The sequence below is a fragment of the Balaenoptera physalus genome (assembly GCF_965194825.1).
Source record: "Balaenoptera physalus genome assembly, chromosome: 1".
Lineage (NCBI taxonomy): Eukaryota > Metazoa > Chordata > Mammalia > Artiodactyla > Balaenopteridae > Balaenoptera > Balaenoptera physalus.
In genome coordinates this window covers 45,646,606-45,667,926 of record NC_138882.1, presented here as the reverse complement: position 1 = coordinate 45,667,926, position 21,321 = coordinate 45,646,606, and the positions used below count along the sequence as shown (strand labels likewise).

Here is a 21,321-nt window from a genome sequence, read left to right as displayed (position 1 = left end):
CACAGAGGAAGTGCCCAATAAATGTTAGTGTTTTATCCTGTGACCCTAATCCAAATTATCAATATTTATTATTTATGCACATATGGGTAACTTCAGTGCTTAGCTATTCAATATCTTGTTCATCTCCCTTAGGAGGTGTTAACTGAACTACAGGCTAGTCTATGCTTTTATATACATATTTCTATGTGCCTTTTCTGTAATTCTGTCACTGCATTTACTGCATCCTCTTGAAGATTTCGCTTTCTCCACCTGACTGTCTCACTGGCCATAGACCCTTACAGGGTCAGGACCTTCTTTTTACTCATATTTGTATCTTGAGCACTGAGTGCCTTGGCTGGGCACTGCTGAGCTGAGGATGCCGTTTGGCTAAAAGCTGGAGAATGGTCGGCTTTTGTGCTTGTTCTGGCTGTCTCTTCCCAGAGGCAAAGAGAAGGGAAATATTTTCCATAACAGAACCTGGATGGTATTTAGGGGAGAAGATTTAGTCATTCGTTCATTTCACAAATATTTCCTGAACATTCACCATGTGAACCAAGTCCATTCACTATGACTACACCCCTCTGTCTTTTACCACTGGGCGTGCAATATAAAACTCAACTGTACTTTAGTCCCCTGGGATATGTATTACAAAACTTGTATTGAAGTTACAGAATCACAGTTAAGTTCAAAACACCCAGATCAAAACCTCAATGATTGGACATCAATCCTAGTTAAACACTCTGCAGTTTCCCATACTGGTTAGTGTCTAGTGTGACCTGCATCCTGGATCAACTGCTGATAGAATTTGTCACTAAACATTTTTCAGACGTCTAGCAGTGGAAGGCACTCTGTTCGCATCACCGGCCTCAGTACTATTGATTTTCGAGCTGGTTTTTCCCGAAAGCCCACCCTGGACTTCAAAAACACAGTCAGCAGACCAGTGCAAGGTTTGTATGTTCGCATTACTTCAGTTGGCATAGTAGATGTTGAAGTGCAAAATAGTTCTCAGACTGTCTGTGATTTTATAATTTTGTGGTATTCAATAAAATTGGGAAACATAGCATCTTTATTCTAAATATGATCGCACTCTTGACCTAGTAACTGTTTCTCAAAGTGTGGTACCGAGGCCAGTGATATTGAAATCACTCAGGGAGCTTATCAAAAATTAAGATTCCTGGGGCCCACCCCAGATCTCCTGAATGAGAATCACAGAAGGTAGGGCCCAGGAATACTCACTTTAACAAGCACCTCATTGATTCCTATACTTACTAAACTTTGAAAACTGATCACCTAGATCTTGAGACTTTTTCCTTACTAGCATCTTACTTGCCTGTTGTCAAGGTGAAAATGCTGCGTGTGTGTGTGTGTGTGTGTGTGTGTGTGTGTAGTTAAAACATTAAAGATACCATGTAGCATTATATGTTCCAAGGTGAAATTATTGTTGATTTGAAAGGTGCTTCTTCCTCTTGTTTTATTCATGCAAGAAGATTTGTAGTTAAAAAGAAGGCTCAATCCTACTGTGACTTTAAATTTCTTTTTTCTGATAGTTCTTTTATTTTTATTGCTGCAGTTACTGGAAGGATACAGAATAGTGAATCTTTAAAAGTATTCATATAACAAATATATAACACAATATTCATAATTCTATTCTTTCTACATATAAACATGATTAAATACCATGAAAATAATTACTTAAGGTTTCCTAAGTTTCTCTGGTCATGAATAAACTGTCTTTTATGTAGAGAAGATTCTACAACTGGGCCACAATTTGTGGCACTGTCTGTAGTACTCATACATATGTCCTTGTTACCTGTTATTATAATTCAAAACTTATCTGATAGATAACCTCAGGTGCATGTTACTTGCACATGATGACAGATCCTTTCTCTTGTAGGAATACCTACCTATGTGCTGCTGAATACTTCTGGAATTTCCATCCCAGCTAGAGTAGATCGTCTTGAACTTCTGAGTATCTCAGGCAGCTCTCTTAAGACAATTCCTATTAAATATTATCCAGATAGAAAACCTTATGGCATATGGAATATTTCTGACTTTACACCACCAAATGAAGCTTTCTTTCTCAAAGTAACAGGCTATGATAAGGATGATTATCTCTTCCAGAGAGTATCAAGTGTTTCCTTCTCTAGTATCGTCCCAGGTAAGAAATCACTTTATTCAACACTGGAGTATTGATAGTTTAAGGGGTTGATGGGGTCCTATGAGTAAGGAATGGACTCTAGGGAATTCCCTGGCAGTCCAGTGGTTGGGATTCTGGGCTTTCACTGCCGGGGGCCCCTGGTTTGATCCCTGGTCAAGGAACTAAGATCCCTCAAGCTGCACTGTGTGGCCAAAAAAAAGAAAAATAAGAAGAATGGACTCTAAAGTCAAAAATAATATCCTCACATTATTACTGGGTCACCATGTAGAAGAGCATTTACACTTAGGTAACACAAGTTTTCCTAACCATAAAATATCACATTCAAAATTTCATGTTAAGTCTCAGTGATTGTAGATCTGAGGATTTTGATTACTTCAATCAGTGTGAGAATTTGAACTGGGAAGTTCTCGTGCTTTTACTCCCCCTGGCATATGTGTTTAATATTTGATTAGCGATCTGATTTGGCTAAATGTTTATATACAATTGTCAGAAACCTTTCTACTTTGTGAACAGTAGTTCCTTGCAAATAACTGGTGATGATTTTGCCTTTTTTGGTTAGTTAGTTAATTAGTAAGCTAGTTACTTATATATTTGCTATTATTTCTCAAGGCTGATGACTGGATTCTGACCAAAACTTTAGAACTGTATGTAACTTGAACCATGGACTGACAAGGATACAGAAGGATTGTTTCTAATATTGTACTTTTGGGTAGAGGGATAACAGTTTATCATTTATACGTAAGGTTATGATTTGGGAAATTCAGGAACCACTCTATAGCTATTGGTTAATAGCTGTAGAAAGGAAATAATAGAACCAACCTTAGTATTTCCTCATATGCAATATTCAAAGTTAGTTGTGTTAGCCCCTGAATTGAATGCTTAAGAAGGCTATTGGATTCTTAAAAATCAATTTTTTCGTTCCTTTTTGGAAACAGTTGCCCTATGAATTCAATTCTAGGATATGTGTGTTCTTTTCATAGTTTTACATTTTTGAAATTGAACTATGTTCTACAATTGATGATGTATTGTAACTTATCCGGTAGCTTTGTTTTCTATCTTGGTGGTACAAAAAGTGTTATGCCTTAAGATCAGTGGAGTCTTAGATTCAATGAGTACCTTAGTAAAGGGTCCATGGAGATAATCTAGAAATTAATAACCTTTGAACAAAGAAAGATAAAGTGATTTTTCATGATTTAGATTAACTGGAATGCAGAGAATTTACTGGAATAATTTAAGTATGAAGCTTTTGAATGGATTAACAGGCAGTACCAAATATCATTGTGACCTTCTTGCCCATGTTCTTTTTTTCCCAGATGCTCCCAAAGTTACAATGCCTGAGAAAACCCCGGGATACTACCTGCAGCCGGGCCAAATTCACTGCTCTGTTGAGAGTCTTTTGCCCTTTACCTTGAGCTTTGCCAGAAATGGAGTTACACTTGGAGTAGACCAGTACTTAAAGTGTGTAAATGTTTCCATTAGTAATAATTTATAGCACTAAATATCTAAATACAAGTAGATACTTACTTTTAATGTACTTTTTTCATTAGACATTCTTATTTATTTGCTTCATAGTCTTGGAATGTAGCAGTGAGCAAAACAGACACAATTCTGAACCTTTGTGGAGCTTATATTGTAAAGGAGGAAGACAGAAACAGATAATAAATATAATATGATAATATAATAAATGCTAAACTACATTTAAGAATTGATTCAGGTTTTATAGAATCTGAATTTTACACAGTTTAAGGGTCCCTGGATAAGACAAAGAACACAAAATTATGAATACAAAGTTAGGTACTGAACTTTGCAAGAGTCCTTGCAAATGAACGACCCTGAAACTTAAGCTTTAGTGGCTTGAGCATAAACATGTCTCTGAATCTGATTTAAAGTGTTATGGCAAAAAGTAGAGCAGGTTAATTGGGGCACGTACTACTGGTTGGTGGAGTACATGTGGTTTTGGCCAAGTTGCAATTTTAAAATTCAGAGTAGGGGCATTTGAGCAAGGACTTGAACATGGTGAGATATCCAGATCACACAGATATCCAGGGAAGAGCATTCACACACCAGGAACAGGCAATGCAAATGCACTAAGGCCAGAGTCCACCAGGCACGTGGGAAAGAAAGATGGGAAGGAAGCCAGTGTAGCTGGAGCCCAGGGAGCCAGGAGGAGAAGGGTAGAAATGAGGTGTGTGCTGGGGGTGTGGGCCAGATGGAGAAGAAGCGTGTGTGGTCACTACCGCAGCCAACAGTCAAGGGAAGTGGGCTAGAGGGCACCAACGTCCGTTGTGAAGATGGGTGAATTTTCTAGACAAGTTTAAGGAATCTAATGATAAAAATTAAGTAGGCCTTGAAAACTAGAGGATGATTTCTGGAAAACGTTTTTTTTAAAACTTACTATGAAACTACATTTGGGGGAAAAACTCTTAAGAATTATTTTGCAAAGCTTTTACACTGGTAATTCAATATTCACATAAATAACTTGTGTAACATGTTAAATATTTGACAGTCTTAGCTTATACAATCTCCTTATGGGGTCATTTTAAGCAGAAGCTATGGCAAGAATGTTCATTATAACTTGAGAAAATTTTCCATTGTTTAAAGACTGGACTGTATTATTTCCTGCTACTTGCTTAACATACATCTTGACGATTTCCTTAGCTGCATATTTAATAATCAGCAACATAACTGACCAAGATATCAAATGATGAAGTTACATAACTGAATGATGAAATCAAACAATTCTGCTTCGTGTTTAAACAGTAACATTTTTCAAAGACACTTGAGATTCTTTCTAAGCATTAATTTATTAATTCCATACAATTTCTCTGAGGTAAACCACAAGGATTCTTTCTTTCATTTTTCCAGCTCTGTGGCCCAGAGATGTGACATGCCTTGCTGACATTTGTTAAGTTCTTTGTATGTAAGAGGCTAAAGACAAAATTGGGCATGGGTGATGATGGATTGATACTCTAATCCCAATTCACTTGCACATCTCTGCCCTAGATTTCCTAATAACTCCAGCTGCATGACTGGATCTTTGTTATGTGAGTCGCTGTGGTCTCTAGGGGATGTAGGAGAGAATTAGTTTCCATCAGTAACAAGACACATTTCTATCTGACATGTTCCTTCCCCTGTTCCAAAGGTCATCCCTTCAAAACTTTTTATCGTGGCCATATAATCTTAATGCTAACTGATAAGGGTATATGAAAAAGAGAATTGTTTTCATGTAATATTTCATAAATAAGAGAGGAACAAGTATAACTGTAAAGAATGTTCTCTAAGCACTCCATACAGTCGTTTTGTGCCTTTGAATAAATTACTTGTCCTTCTTCCTCGACTTTCTTGTTTTTAAATAAAGGGCCTTAAGACTAGAAGAATTGTCATTTTCTATTCTAAAATTTCTGCATGTCTGAGTTTTTGATGAATCCTAAAATTTGCTTGGCTCTGAAGTAGGCACTGCAGAAGACATGAAAGATGTGTGTATTTCAAACTCCTACCTTCCTGGAACTTACCAGTACCTCCTAGACAATGGCATTTGTAAATTTGGGCTTAGCCTACTGCTCTTAAGCATTCAAGATACATCTTAGGTGATCAATGCAGCATAGAATAAGTCATACTCCGTTTTCTTCTGAACGTGACAGTAAGGACCACTGACACCTAATGCAGACGCAAGTGAAAGGAAACAGTATTAAGTGAATATTCTCAGTTGCTAAAATATATGGAAGGATCACCTTGCTTATTTTCTCACTTTCCTAATGACAGGAACCTGTGTCTTGACTTTCTCTTACAAACTCTAGGTTAGTGGTAAATGTACATTAAGAGCTCAGTGAATTCTTCATAGTGGTTTGGTGATGGGTGTGGTTCATTCGGATGGGGAGCGATCTGGAGTTATTACTGTGAGGTATCATATCTTGTACCACTTTCAGCTTCAGTGGAAGGTGTCTTGACTGCAGTGGGCTTTTCATCTCATCTGTATCTTGAATGTTTAAAAAGTTTATAAATAGCTATGGATGATTATAAGAAAAAATTATGAAAATATTTATGACATTGCAATTATATTTTAAAAGAATATAATGCTTGTTTTATAGATTATTGGAATGTTTTAAATAAGGATTAAATAGCTATTACTAAGACATTTCCAAAAAATGAGTAACAATTTGAAGAGTGTTAGAGGACAAAGTATAAATATTTATTAAATGAATGAATATGTAATATAGCAAAGGGATTTATTTTACCTAAATGACAACTTTGACTATAAAACTGATAATCTTTTTCTTTACTTATTATATACATAGATTGAACCAGTTATGGTATATAACCTTATGTAGAGCTTATATATAAGAAAGTTAAAGAGAATTTATCTTTTGGGAACCAAAAAGTCTGTTTTCTGCCTTCACACTTGTAAATTACTGGTTGAGTTGCTTTGGCTAGAACCCCACTGAACATGACCAAAACCTGGAAATGAGAGGGGAAGGAGAGAGGATATAAAGAGTGTTTCTGTGCCAGTTTTGTATCTTATGTTTTGACATAGCCAGAGAATGTCTCCTAAAGAAATTTCCAGTGACCCTAACTGGACACAGACACAGGCTATAGTTCTCAACAGCAAAGTTACAGGCCTGTTCAAAAAAGAAAAAAAGAAAGACATATGAATGTGAAAATGTGGGAAAAAAAAAGTTGTAAAATGATCATTAGTTTGAATTAAATGAGTTTTGAGGGAAGATTAAAGATGTCTCCCTGATATTTTCTCAGTAAAAAAGTTCCACTCTTCTATCCTCTGCCTCTTTCAAGTTTTTCTCACATTTGGAAGTGAATTCTTTTTTTTTTTTTTTTAACATCTTTATTGGAGTATAATTGCTTTACAATGGTGTGTTAGTTTCTGCTTTATAACAAAGTGAATCAGTTATACATATACATATGTTCCCATATCTCTTCCCTCTTGCGTCTCCCTCCCTCCCACCCTCCCTATCCCACCCCTCTAGGTGGTCACAAAGCACTGAGCTGATCTCCCTGTGTGGAAGTGAATTCTTTTGTTAGAGCCTATGAAGATCAATAGAAAAAAAAAACAACAGAACTTACTGTCTTTGTTATGTTTTTTGCTCAGAGTAGCAAAGCTTAACTTTCTAATTAAAATACCAAAGTTGTATAATTTTAAGCTGTAAAGAACTCTGCATAATTTTATCAATAAAATTATGATAATAAAAGAACTCTGTATAATTTTAAGCTATAAAGAACTTTTTTTAAGCCGTTCTTTTGAATGCATAAAACAAATAGTGGAATCACTGTTTTCAATTTGGTCTTGTTTTGTAGTAACTAAACATGCTTCTATTTTCTTACCCCAGAGAATCGGCCATTGTGATCTGGGATATTGAACAGGTCACTTTGTCTGATGAAGGCTCCTATGAATGCATTGCTGTCAGCAGTGCAGGGACTGGACGGGCACAGACGTTCTTTGACGTGTCAGGTAATTATCCCTAATTGCTTTGCAGTTGCCTAAGTATTAATGCAGCTATGGAAATGGGATGTTTGTTAATCCAGGCTTCATTGCATATTAGCTGTGTGACCTGCCTTGGGCCAATTACTTAAGAACTCAGTGCCTTGGATCTCCTAACTATAAAATGATGACAATAAGAGTAACAGTCTCTATCTCATGGAGAAACTGTGAGGATTAAATGAGATAGTGTATGTTAAGCACTTAGAAGAGAGTCTGGCACATAGAAACACCTAATAGACATTAGCTGTTTTTATTGTTGTTGTTGTTATTATCATTATTATTATTATAGGGGCTTAATAAATATTTTTTAATCTCCATATAGTATTTTCCTTTGAAAAAATAAAATATAAGAAAAGGGAGAGATCCATTCTGATTATAGCAATGTTTAACTTTCCCCTTCCCTCTCCCATATTTATAATGAGCGGAGTGCTTTTGTGAATGGATTCTGACATCTAAGTTGAGGACAATAAGGAAAGTATCACATTCAAAAAACATAGGACCTCAGTGGCTACAATATTGGTATTAAGAAGGGCAGAAGTCATGCTAATTAATTTACATTTAAATAGTATGTTTCCTATGAATAAATGGGCAAGGCTCAGATTATTTTATGAGGTAGAATATATTTTAGTGAAAAAAATTCATTTTTTCCTCTAATCTCCCAGATTAGAAACCAAAAAGACTACCATTATCAGTTAGAAACCAGACTACCATATATCATCATTGATCAGGACTTAAGCCACTTACTCAGCATATATCTAGAATTTATTGGAAACTTTGTTTTGACTCAGTTATTTTCTACCTGCCTCGTAGCCTAGGGTTGCTGTGTGTTTAATAGTAAGCCTCTTCTGGCCTAAATGTGCCTGTTGAGTTTATAACAATGTCTGAATTGTCAAATTAGTATTGATGTGCATTTTCTTTGGAAAATTTAAGACAAAAGTAGCTTTATAACTGTAGGGCTGTTTAGAAGCCTAGGATTTATGTTTGTTATCATTAAGTCCAAGCTGAACTTTAAAACAGAGGCGTGCAAGCCTGTTCTTCTTGCAGTAAATTATTCATTTTCTCTTATTCTTAGAAAAATTAAGTTCGTGTTCTGAAACAATTTAGCAAGTTGACATGCACCATAAACTATTCATTTTTTCATCTCCAGTAATTATGAAAAGCATTGGAATCGTGTCAACATTCCTCAGCTTCTGGAGAAACAAACACTTGAGCACTTGAGGGTTTTTTTCCCAGCAATATTAATTAAGGGAAGGACAACAGGGAAAGAGGTTTGAGTGAGTTGATTCAGACATCTTGCATAAATAACTCGAAAGTGCCAGAAAGAACTCCTGAACTGACTGCTAAGAATTTGGCCCTGTGGTGTCAGTAACTTCCAAATATACACTCTACACGTGCCCTTCTAGTATTAATCTGTGCCGGCCAAGCCATGGTATCGCTAGGAAGTTGTACTGTACCAAAGCCACTTTTCAGGAATTGTGTCCCACTGGTTAATTATGAAAGAAAGGCAGAAGCGTGGATTGTATGGCAATGACTGTAACAGCAGAAGTAGCAAGCAAGTGCCCCTTTGGACTTGAAAGAGTGGACATTTCTTTCTGGGCTAACTTTTGTTTAATCTTCCAGCCTCAAACCTCCACCCAGGTCCTGGCTCAGCCACCCTACTGTCACTACTAACCAGCACACCAGAATCAGATGTGAATTCACAGGATAGTTAGATCTTATATTTTGGACAGGAGTGTTGGGAAAACACGGCATGATGGAATGGTGTTGTTTTTGTATCACTGTGGATGGACATTTATAAAGTCAAGTAGCACCCAAGAACTGTTTCAAGAAAAGTTAAAGCTCCCAGCAATATGTTACTTCATTTTTTTTCCCAGCATTTCCTTCTAGCCAACATTTTTAAGGATTTTTGGTTCATTGGAGATATTGGTTATTGATATATTGGTTTTAAATGCAAAATGGGTGTAAAAAGAATTATACCTCTTTTATTGCATATAAACATATAGAAACCAATGAACAAAACTGCAGAAGCAGGAAAAAATTCTTTACAAATGATATTTTGTACTTTATATTAATTTTCTCTACTGAATTTATTTTTTTCGCATAATGTCTCCCACCCCCAATGCACACATACACACAATACCAAAATTTTGGCTTTAAGTAAAATTGAAAAGAGAAAACTTGTCAAGGGCATGTCAGTGACAGGCAATCTTAAATTTTAATTTCAGGATACTCTTTTAGAGCAGGATAAGACTTGGCAATAATATTATACCACCTCATCATGTTGTAGCTAAAGAAACTGAAGCCCAGAGCAGGCAGGTGCCCCATTTCTGATCAGATGGATAGGTAGTGAGAAGTAGATTCTTGGCCTCCTGACTCTCAGTCCAGCGATCTTTACCTAATGTCATAAGGCCTATGCTTATCATTCTTTCTCAGTTTTGAGGTTTCATCTCTGGTCCCCTGATCCTAGCCTCAGCCATTCTTTCACTTAGGAATGACTCCCCCTCATCCTCCCGGGACCAGGCTGTTTCCAGTAATTTGTTATCTTGGCCTCTTTTGCAAACTGCTGTAATTCTCCTTCATCATCTCCTCCATCACCACCAAATTTATTGATGTGTGCATAAATATTTCAGTGCATATACTATTTATTTTCTGTACATATTTATGCAGTGATGGTATTGTATGTCATATTTAAAATCTCCTCTCCTCCTGGATATTAGCAGAAAGTTGGCATTTTACGTATTTGAATTTATATTTGAAGAGGAAATAGACTCTGAGGCAGATTTTGCACGCAAGAGGGTTATTGCTGAGTTTTCTAGGGAAGAGCACCTGTAAGGGAGTGGAAGAAGTTAAACTGTGATGTAATCACAACAGGGCCCTCAGCTGATCCTACAGGGAGTTCTGGAGCTGGGGTGACCCTGAATTGAGGCAAGAGAGCTGCGTCTTTTTCCTTCATTAAGTGGTCCCTGGAAGTGGGCTGCACTGGAAAGGGGGCCTAACCCGAGCATGTTAGCTCCCTTGGCCATGAGCTCAGTAGCCAACAAGCAGAGCAGCTAGGGATATGAGTGCCTAGGTCCTTGAGAAGGAACTAGGTGTGCACCCAGCAATCCCCTGTATGCCCATAATATGGGATTTTACATTTTCTAAAAATCCCTAGTCTAGTTGAAGAAGTTTGTTTAAAAAGAACAAAAAAAGAAAACCATACAAAATGTTTTGTGGTCTTCAAAAAGATTTTGATAGGGTGTCAACACGTGTTCACAAATACTCGCCTCCGGGTCTTTGATGGTCCATACCATCTTGTATGTTAGCATCACAGAGCCTTAGTGCTAGAAAGAGTCTTTCAGATTACCTAATTTAATCATCTCATTTTTCAAATAGGGAAACAAACATTGTGAATAAATTGGCTTATCTAAGGTCATACAGCTAGCTAGGGATAAAGCTAGGCAGCCTATGTTTGCCAGACTCAGCAAATAAAAACATAAGATGCCCAGTTAAATGTGTCTCAAATATTTCATGAGTCATACTTATACTAAAATGTTATTTGATGTTTATCTAAAATTCAAATTTAGCAAACCATCCTGTATTTTATCTGTCAAACCTAACCAGACTTCAGTCAGAACTTCCTAACTTTCTCATGTACTCTTTCCAATTGATTCATTAGCTATTTTCATAAGAGATTTTAAAAACATAGCAGAATTGTAAAAATTAAGGATTTTTTAAATGATTTAGAATAGCATATACTCCTCTAAAAATGTTTGGAAAACAAAGATAAATATAAAGGAAAATATGAAAAATATACACATTTTTCTCTCTCAGAGATAACCACTATGGTTTTGGCATATTACTTCCAGGTTTTATTTTAGGCTTATGTTATTCATCTGCACGTATATATAGTTTTGAATAACGAAGTATAAAATTGGATCTTGAATATCTGATACTCTTTCACATTTAAACTGAAACAGACACATGGGTTTCCAGCTAGTTTTTATTGCTATATTATTGCTCAATAATGGCTTGCTATGGCAGGTTATTTTAAAGCATTTGGGCAGAGTGAGCTTTACAGGGGCATTTAGATTTACAGTATTCTCAAACCTAACGAGAGCAATATGTGATTTTCTCTAGAAATGTAGTTAAATATTTAATTAGTAAGTGCCTTTTGACCACATCTGAAATGCGCATGCATTACTCAATGCCTTTTGTGTACATGGTCCTATGTGTATAATTTTTTTAAAACTCTATGCCTTACCATTAACTTGACTTGCTTAAATCAAACATTCCTCATCTTCACTGGGAGAAATTCATCTTACTCTACTGTTGTACTGTGTCTTAATAAGATTATAATCCCCTTAAAGCTGATACCATTGTATCTTTTCCATATCTACCATACTTCATGCGCTATTTTCTTTGAAACACTAAGTAAATGGTTTTAAATTTTAAAAATCCATAAATGCTACTTTCTTCAAAATTCAAATCGAAATTTGACTCATTCTGCAATCCTGAATCAGTCAAGTCATATCATTTTGCCATGCCTCTTTGATCCTCATATATATAATTTATGGATTTGGACTTGAGTGTACTTTGGTATGTAAACATGCACTCCTATTGAAAGCATTTTTCAACTAGATGATAATTTTCTTGGGGTGACAGACATATGTATTAATGAATATGTTCCGTTGTACTGCATCTTTCCTACTAGATATTCGACACATGCTCATTAAATTTTTAAACCACCTCTATGAGTGAGCAAAATGACTTCTGGATCTTTCAATTTGAATCTTTTCATTTCACACAGAGCCCCCGCCAGTCATCCAAGTGCCTAATAATGTTACAGTCACTCCTGGAGAAAGAACACTTTTGACTTGTCTCGTCATCAGTGCAGTGGATTACAATCTAACCTGGCAGAGGAATGACAGAGATGTCAGGCTGGCAGATCCAGCAGGAATGAGGATCTTGGCCAACCTTTCCCTGGAGCTGAGGAGTGTGAAATTCAGCGATGCCGGAGAATATCACTGTGTGGTTTCCAATGAAGGAGGATCATCGTCTGCGTCGGTTTTCCTCACAGTGCAAGGTACTGTGCTTATGGTAACTTCTGAATCATGGCGTCTTTCTGCCTTCCTTCTTCGATCTCTATTCCCTTAAGTTGTCTGTCTGAGGGTATCTACGCAAACAATTACAGTTTTGAAAGATAGAATGCTTGTGGACCTTGAGGGTCTGAAGCTGACTAAACTGGAAACTAAAACATCACTAACAAATAGGTGACTTTAAAACAAACACAGCTAATCCTAGTAGTTGAAGACCTTTATTTTAAGCACCTAGAAATAGAAATTGTCTCTGGATGATTTAATGGTTTTAAATTCTCTCATTTATCCTGTGAACTTTAAAAAAAAACTAATCGCTAATAATTAATAAAAAACATTGTTTTCCCGATTTGAGTGCATTATTTGCATATTTAATTTACTTTTATGGTTTAATTAAGTTTTAAGATGTTTCTCATCTAGGTGAAATTTTATTGAAACTTTAGCAGAGCTGTTTTTACCTTATTTATGTTAGACACACACACACACACGCACACACACACACACACAGGGTACTTACTGAAAGTAAGCTAATGGTAAGCCAAACCTGAGTTGTCTATATAGACTAAATGATAGTTTCAGATAGCTGAAAACAAGTGCATTAACAATGTGGTCTAATCGCTACCATCAAATGAAGATCAGAAACTATTCCTAAGTATCTCTTTCAGTAGAATCATAATTGGCTTCTAAATGTCTCTAGAGTCTTAATGTAATGAACAACTTACTCTTGGCAGTTTTACACAGTTTAGCTGAAAGGTTTGGTTGCTGCCTTAGCAGAATATTTCATTTCAAATCCTTGATGTGGGAGACTGATTGCATCGGAATCGGGTCTGGCTCCTTGGTTGTGGTACTAGCAACAACTTTATAACATGCCTCAAGTAACACTGTCAGATGTTTTTTTAACATGGTTATCTAAGAGAGTGACCACTGAGTTTTGGAGGCTAGCTCTTGGAATGTTATTAATGGCAAAAAAGTGAAACTGCCATGAGACTTAATAAAATGGTTGACATCTGATTCTGGTTTTCTCGCTGGTAGTTGAGATATATTCTGCAATCCGACTGTATGGCTGTGTGTCTTTTGTTAGTTGATCTGCTGAAACCTCTGGGGGAACATTACTTTCGTAAATGATTCACTGCATTTCTATGTGGTCAACTACCTAGATCATTTGAGTCAATACAAGTAGTAACTTGAGTTACTAGAGTTTTGGAAGTATTTTTACCAAACTGATTGTTTCAGATAGGATAAGTGCTCATGGATTTCTGAAATGTGACCTTGGTTCTTTCCCTGGAGTCCCTTAGAATGGGATTGTAAAATAAAATCAGAGCCTTCCTTGTTTCCCCAGATTAACTTTTAATCCTTTAGTATTGTTTAGTCAATTTGAGCAGTGATTCTCAAACTTTCATGAATAAAGAATTATCCAAGGAACTTTTGAAAAAGCAGAAATTCTAACCCCACACCCAGAGATTCTAATTTCACAGGCCTGGTATAGGGCCTGGGGATCTGCATTTGTAATAGACCTCTCAGGTGGTTTCAGGGACAGCATTTTCCAAAACAGCATTTGAATCTATTCCAAAGTATGAATCCTATGATATAGAAATGCATACTTTTAAAGGAAACCCTAAACTCTCTTCTTTCTGGTAAAATAGACTCATTATTATCTAATGATTTAAGTTCTGAGGTAAGATGTTACATAATGTGCAAAATATAAATACAAAAAACACATGTCATTACATGATTACTGGCTAGCCTGTATAATCTCTAGTGGTGTAAATCTGTTTAGAGGCATTATTTTATGACCTGTCTAGTTGGTCTTGAGTTTGAGGGAACAATTTTGATGAAAAATTTGTTTTAAAAATCTAACAAAATATGTTCTAGAATTGATGGCGCTGTTTAATAAAAAATAAGAGACTCTAGTTAACTGTAGCCATCTGATTATCTTATGGTTGAATACATTATTGAAAAGCAGTGGATATTTGATGAAATAAACTGCTGTACCTAGGATTATAATTCATGCGAATATGTTTGCCAACTATTGACATTGAATCATAAATTGTAAATTAATTTCATTTTTATGCAGTTAAATGTTTTAAAAAGCAAAAATAAAAAATAGTTCAAGAAAGCTTAAAAGATATAATAGTTACTTGGAGTGAATACACACTTTAGGAATATTTTTCTTGCTTACAGGGGAATCAGTAGCTTAATTTATAACATCATTTATGTTACTCTGCCTCCACAGATCTGTTTGGAAACTGTTTCTATCTGGAATACTTTTAAAAAAATATTTATTTATTTTATTTATTTATTTTTGGCTGCGTTGGGTCTTCGTTGCTGTGTGCTGGCTTTCTCTAGTTGCAGCGAGCGGGGGCTGCTCTTTGTTGCAGTGCACAGGCTTCTCACTGTGGTGGCTTCTCTTGTTGTGGAGCATGGGCTCTAGGCACGAGGGCTTCAGTAGCTATGGCACACGGGCTCAGTAGTTGTGGCTCATAGGCTCTAGAGCGCAGGCTCAGTAGTCCTGGCGCATGGGCTTACTTGTTCTAGGGCATGTGGGATCTTCCTGGACCAGAAATCGAACTCATGTCCCCTGCATTGGCAGGCAGATTCTTAACCACTGTGCCAACAGGGAAGTCCTGGAATACTTTTAAAAGTTAAACATCCAGATTTTACAAATTTTGGTAGTAGTTAGCAAGGATTTTCTGGTTAAAAATAGTATATGTCTAGCTACTGCAACTTCTTCTCATTAACAGTAAAATATCTGTAAAGACCTCAAAAAGACAAAACTGAAGAATACTAAAAACCAGTTGCAATATACAGTGGCAAAAATTTGGGGAGGAATTTTGTAGGTTATATATAAAGATTCTTATTTGTATAAATAAGTATATAGTCTTCACTTATATTTTAAGTTCAATGGAATGAAAATTTCAATCAGTGGTCCATCTTTTCTTATGTTCACATGAAAGCAGGGAGGGTGTATCTCTGTTCCTTCATTTCATAGCTTGCTTCAGAAAGAAAATGTTACTCTTTAGGGAGCCAGCATGCTATCTCCTTAAACCTATCAATAGCTATAACCATCTAGTTAGGAAAACAGTAGGACAAGAAGTGGACAGGCAACCTGGCACCATGTAAAAAATTGGAACCTGAGATATGTTTCTCACCAAGTGAAAATATTTGGAAGCAAGAGAAACATTGATGGGTATGTCAGAAGGGATTTTAGAGACAAATGGTAGCAGAGGGGAGCATCCCATCTCAGCCAGAAGGGCATCATGGGTGAGAATCAGGCAAGGAGCTATGCACATCAGACTCTTAGCTACAGAGCTGCAAAGAGGGTTCAACTAGAACAAAAGTAGACAGAGAATGAAGTTAGGTCCATTCAAACACTTTGTTGACTGACACTGAGTCTGGAGAGATGCCACATCATTTGAGGGTTAATAAACAGAAGATTGTCAAAACAGATGCAGCAGAACAGGAAAAAATAAAGCATGGGACCTAAGAAAAAAATACTGGGGAACAAAACAAGGCAGGGGGAAAGACTTAGAAGAAATTGATGCTTTGAAAGTAGTAGCTTATTCTAAAGACTGGAAAAAAAAATGTTTAGTGTCACCATTGTGTTTCAGAAAGACCTATCCTCCTTTAAGTGGGAGTATATATTTATAAAGGAAGAACTGGCTAAGATGAAAGCACAATAGCAAGTGTGATGGAAGAAATAAAAGGATTTGATGTTAAAAATGCAATATTATAATGCAGTCTGAATCAGAGATACTGAAGAACAGAATTTGTACTACATAAAATAAAATCAGGGATGTGCTGCATAAACTTGAGAAGTTCTTTCAGAATATTGAGGCAAAGGACTAAGAGTCGAATAATATGATATTTTTAGTAGAAATGAAAACAAAGAATGGAACTTTAAGGTTTATAGGTATATAACATATATAGGTACACAGCAAAGACAACTGAAACTAAAAAAATAGTCAAAGATATAATTGAAGAAAAGTGCACTAGGGAGGAAAAAAAAATTGTCCTGAGTGAGCAAATCAAGCAAGGTCAATGAAGGGAGAACTTCATCTAGACACATCCTGGCTGAAATTTCAAATTGCTAGTATGAGGGGAAAAAACTCCACAGCATACAGACTAAACCAATACATTGTAAACAGAGGGATAAAATCAGACTGGTGTCAAACTTCTCAGATATGCTAAAGGCTGGAAAGTAATTAAAGTGGATATCTGTCATATTTTGGCTCTTAGGGTCTGAACATGTTCTGTAATTTGGAGAGGAATTCTTTACTATCTTGGAAAACAAACTTATGGTTACCAGGGGGAAGGGGGGGGCAATAAATTGGGAGATTGGGTTTGACATATACACACTACCAAATATAAAGTAGATAACTAATAAAGACCTACTGTACAGCACAGGGAACTCTACTCAATACTCTGTGGTGACCTATATGGGAAAAGAATCTAAAAAAGAGGGGCTATATGTATCTGTGTAACTGATTCACTTTGCTGTACAGCAGAAAGTAACACAACATTGTAAATCAACTCTACTTCAATAATAAAAAAGGTGGAAAACAGATGAGATCAGATAATTACCTTTCCCTAAACCCTTGCAGGTCACATTACCTAGAGTCAGCCATTCAGATATTCCCCATGGGATTTTAGTTCTTACTAAGACCATGGACATTTAAAAGACTTCAATTTTGGCAGCATGATGGAATTTTGAGTCCAGCAGCAGCAGAAACAAATGTCCCAGTGGCCTTTTTCCATCACTCTAATTTCCCTCAGTGACTAATAGGCTCATTATCAATTTATCAGAAGAGCCTTGAAAAGAAATGCTGATGGCAGAAACTATGGCTGTTCAATCAGTCTCACTAATGAGCATGAGAGAATGTGAATGGGTTGATACGCTTATTTCATTATGAGAATTCCTCACTGTGGAGATCATGGTATAACTAGACACAGGAAACTTTTCAGAAAACTCTGCTTACCTCAAGCAGGGTTTACCACAAGACTCAGAAGTACAGCTATGCAAACAAAATAACAATCAAATAAAAGCCACACACAGTTCTTCTAGGAGGAAAAAAAAACTAGATTGATATATACAAAAATGTGATTGTTGGTGGCAGTGGACCTATAAGTGACTTTTTACTTATGCTTTTCTGTACTTGAAAAAAAGTATTCAATAGAAATGAATTATCTTAAACCTTTGTGTAAATAGGATTTTAAAAGTTTTGAAAATGCTGACATTAATTTTATTGGGGAGATCAAATTATATGTGGGTAATATGTGTTCCTTCTTTGCTAAATATTCTATAAATTTGCTTTATCACTTTTATATTTAAAATAATTAAGATATAATTAAGAAAGTAAATAGGAGATAATTTAAAAATAAGGAATAATTAAGAAAAATTAGGAAATAATGCCTCTCAAAAAGTGTCAAGTGAGAAATTTTGACAGTATAAAAAATCATATTTGAAAGCTTAAAGGTCTGGAATTTTATAGGATTATATCACAGAGTAATCTGTTTTAAATCATTTCTGAACCCAAGTGAGGTAAGAGAAAAAGGAGAAATGCAGAATATTAATTGATAATTAAATTAGGTTTTCTTATAACTAATAGTCCAGTAAGAGAATCATGAAAATCCCCTTAACTTTCCCCTTTGCAAGATTTTCACAGGAATAAATTTTCACTTATAGAAGTCTGTATCTATGTTTGAATAATAAAAATTGAATTTAATTAGCTCATCTATTTTCCTAGACATTTTAATACATTGAAGTCTTGCTAGTTAAGCTTTTTATTTTTGGAGGTTGACCTGAGACATATGTATGTCTGTTTCAAATACTAGTGCCATCTTTGTGGATTTCATTTAGATGAGATGAAATCATATACTTAAAACTTCTAAATCATTACTTGTTGTCAAAAGTTAATTTTATTCACTGCTTTGGTTCTTTGATGTCTCAGTGTGAATCAGCACAAATGAATAAGATGCTCTGTTAAAATACTGGGTTTTGTTGTCTATGGAATACTAGGGATCTAATAAGGAGTGAGTTGGAGGCTTTTAGATTTGAAGGAAAATATTCTAGTGAAATTTTACATCAAGTATATCCTGCAGTGATATCCACAGAATGTGTAGTTTTCCTACAGAAATGTTTGCTTCCTACTTCTTTATAGGCTGACTGTAAACTTTATGAAGAGAAAAGTTTAATATTCACTTACTTTATCTGACTAATGTCCTCTGCTGACTCCATGGTCAGGGGCAATCTTCTGTTATAATACGATTCAATTCCATGCAGTAAAATGTATAAATAAATATTATGCATTTCATTTTTTTGTCTTTCATGCAAGGCATCTATGTGGTATATAGATCTTAGACCACTTTATTTGTAGATAGAAAGAATCCTATTTCTCTAAATCTTGGAAGACAGAAACATTATTAAAATGTCTTTAAATAGAAGTTATAAGGAAGGTTAAAGAATTAGTTATTTACATTGTAAAAAGAAAAAAAGGCATGCGATGGCCTAATAAATACTTCAAGTATATGAGACATTGTTATAAAGAAGCTTGACACCAAGGACATTTTAATTTCCAGCAAAAATGGACCATTAGAAAATGTGTATTAAGCCAAGCCTGATGGATTTAAGTGAGCTAGAAAGATATCCAGATGTTGGAGAGGTTAAATGATGGGCTGTGATAACTTTCACAGTTCAGGGACTGCTGGGAAGAGATAGAACGGATGAGGAATCAGCAAGCACTTCAATCCAGTAAGTTATCCAAATGAAGCACTTCAATCCACTAAGTTATCCAAATGAAGCACTTCAATCCACTAAGTTATCCAAATGAAGCACTTCAATCCACTAAGTTATCCAAATGAAGCATTTCAATCCACTGTTACCCATTTTAAAACTTTTGAGTGTTCGTGACATACATTATGCCATCTAACCCTCACAAATTGTGTGTATTTGTATATGGGGGGTTAGTGGCTTGCCCTAGGTTACAAAGCCAGCAAGTGGCAAAGCCCAGATCTGAACTAGGTCTTTCCATCATTCTGCATAGTGTACAGAAATGCCTACACCTGCTATTAGCAGGTCTAAGGTACAGGTGCGTAGAATAAAGTATAAAAAGAGAAAATAAATAAAGAGTCCTTGAGTATGAATAGGAAAGTGAGAGTACTGAAATAATTTTTTTTTAAATAGAAAAGATACAAAGTGTCCGCAAGTTCCTGTCACATGGGTAAAGAATAGCTGGAAATCTAAATCTAAATATATATAAAAAAAAAAAAGTTTGGTGAATCCGTTGACCTAAGTTCTGATGGAGCATCTGGTAACAGCCTAGAGGAAAGAGAGGACTGGGAATATGAACACAGAGACCATGTAAGATGACTAGACTGTAAGCTACATTAGGGCAGGACCCAGTTTTCTGCAGTTTGGGGTCTTTAGTGCCTGACATAATATTTAGCACATAGTTTTGTGTGCATGCATGTCTGTGGAAAGACTGAATGAAAAGCAGAGTGCTTAGCTAGGCAAAGGAACTATTACCAAGTCTGAAAAATCCTATGTCAGAACACGTACTAAAAATTGACTTGATTCAGATTCCCTTGAAATGTTAATTAATGTTTCTTTGAGTTATTGTTTTATAAATTAATGACCCAGCTAAAAAGCAAATTCTGTTTCTAAAGATTAGATATTTGTAATACAGGAAAAACATAATGACTTACTATTTTTATACATGAGGAAGGAGCTTTGATATTTGACTATTATGAATAAAAATTGAAGTAGAGCTAATACCCAAAATAGGAGTACTTATTGCTGCATCTGCAGAAGGGTAGGATATGTTAGGAGCATTTGATTATTGAGACTGCAAAGCTGATAGATAGCTGTTATATTGATGAGATCTTCATTTATGCTATTTCCCACGGCACTATCTAAGTCATACTATGTCAGGTATACTTTTTTTCCATAATAATGAAACTAATACTGAAATGTATGAAGTGCCTTGACTTAAAACACATTTTTACAAAAGGTCAGAGGTGGTATCTTGTTTGTCCATTTGTTTATACATGTATTCGTTCACTCATGTATTCACCAAAAATTTAAATGTCAGGCATTCTGCTCCTTGCTGAGGATATAAATGAGAAGAAAACAACATCCTTCCCCTCAGTAAGTCCACAGTACAAAAAAGGACATAACCAAATTTAAAAAATAAATATCTATTACCCAATGGGATAGGAACTTCACCAAGGTACTATAGGAGCCTTGAATACTGTCTCAGTAATGAGTGGAGATTGAGAAGGACTTCACACAGGAGATGGTGTCTGAGGTATCCACTGGAATATGAGTCAGCATTTGCCAGATAGAAGTCAGGAAAGTCTTTCTAGATGGAGAACTCTACACGTGCAAAGCCATGGAAAAATGAGGGCACAGAAATGTGAGCTTGCTGAGAGTAGAGGGTCTGACTGAATTGGAAGCTTTGTCCTCACGAAGGTGTGGTTTGCTTTTTCCTGTGCTGTCTTCAGTAATCTTTTCAAAATACACCTAGAAGGATCATATAGGTTTGTGGTTTTGCGATGTTGGTTCAGCAAAAGACAAGGTAATTGGGGAATAAAAAGTGTTTGTAGTGACGCTCCGTGGAGTT

At 35.8% G+C, this 21,321-nt stretch overlaps 1 protein-coding gene across 8 annotated transcripts in view; it reads left to right on the top strand.

The window, feature by feature from the left end:
- HMCN1 (hemicentin 1) overlaps positions 1-21,321 on the top strand; it is a 507,647-nt gene that overhangs the window by 199,259 nt on the left and 287,067 nt on the right. For 5 of the 8 annotated variants that reach the window (XR_014266656.1, XM_082472452.1, XM_082472453.1 and 2 more), the window contains exons 7-11: positions 806-926; positions 1,874-2,137; positions 3,451-3,595; positions 7,477-7,598; positions 12,418-12,693. Coding sequence is in view for 6 of the 8 variants with exons in the window: in XM_082472452.1 (XP_082328578.1) it covers positions 806-926; positions 1,874-2,137; positions 3,451-3,595; positions 7,477-7,598; positions 12,418-12,693 (928 nt within the window). In the remaining 2 variants the exon portion in view is untranslated. Of the gene's footprint in view, positions 1-805; positions 927-1,873; positions 2,138-3,450; positions 3,596-7,476; positions 7,599-12,417; positions 12,694-21,321 lie in introns of those variants that run through there. The other 3 variants (XM_082472454.1, XM_082472455.1, XM_082472457.1) reach the window with 2 other exon arrangements.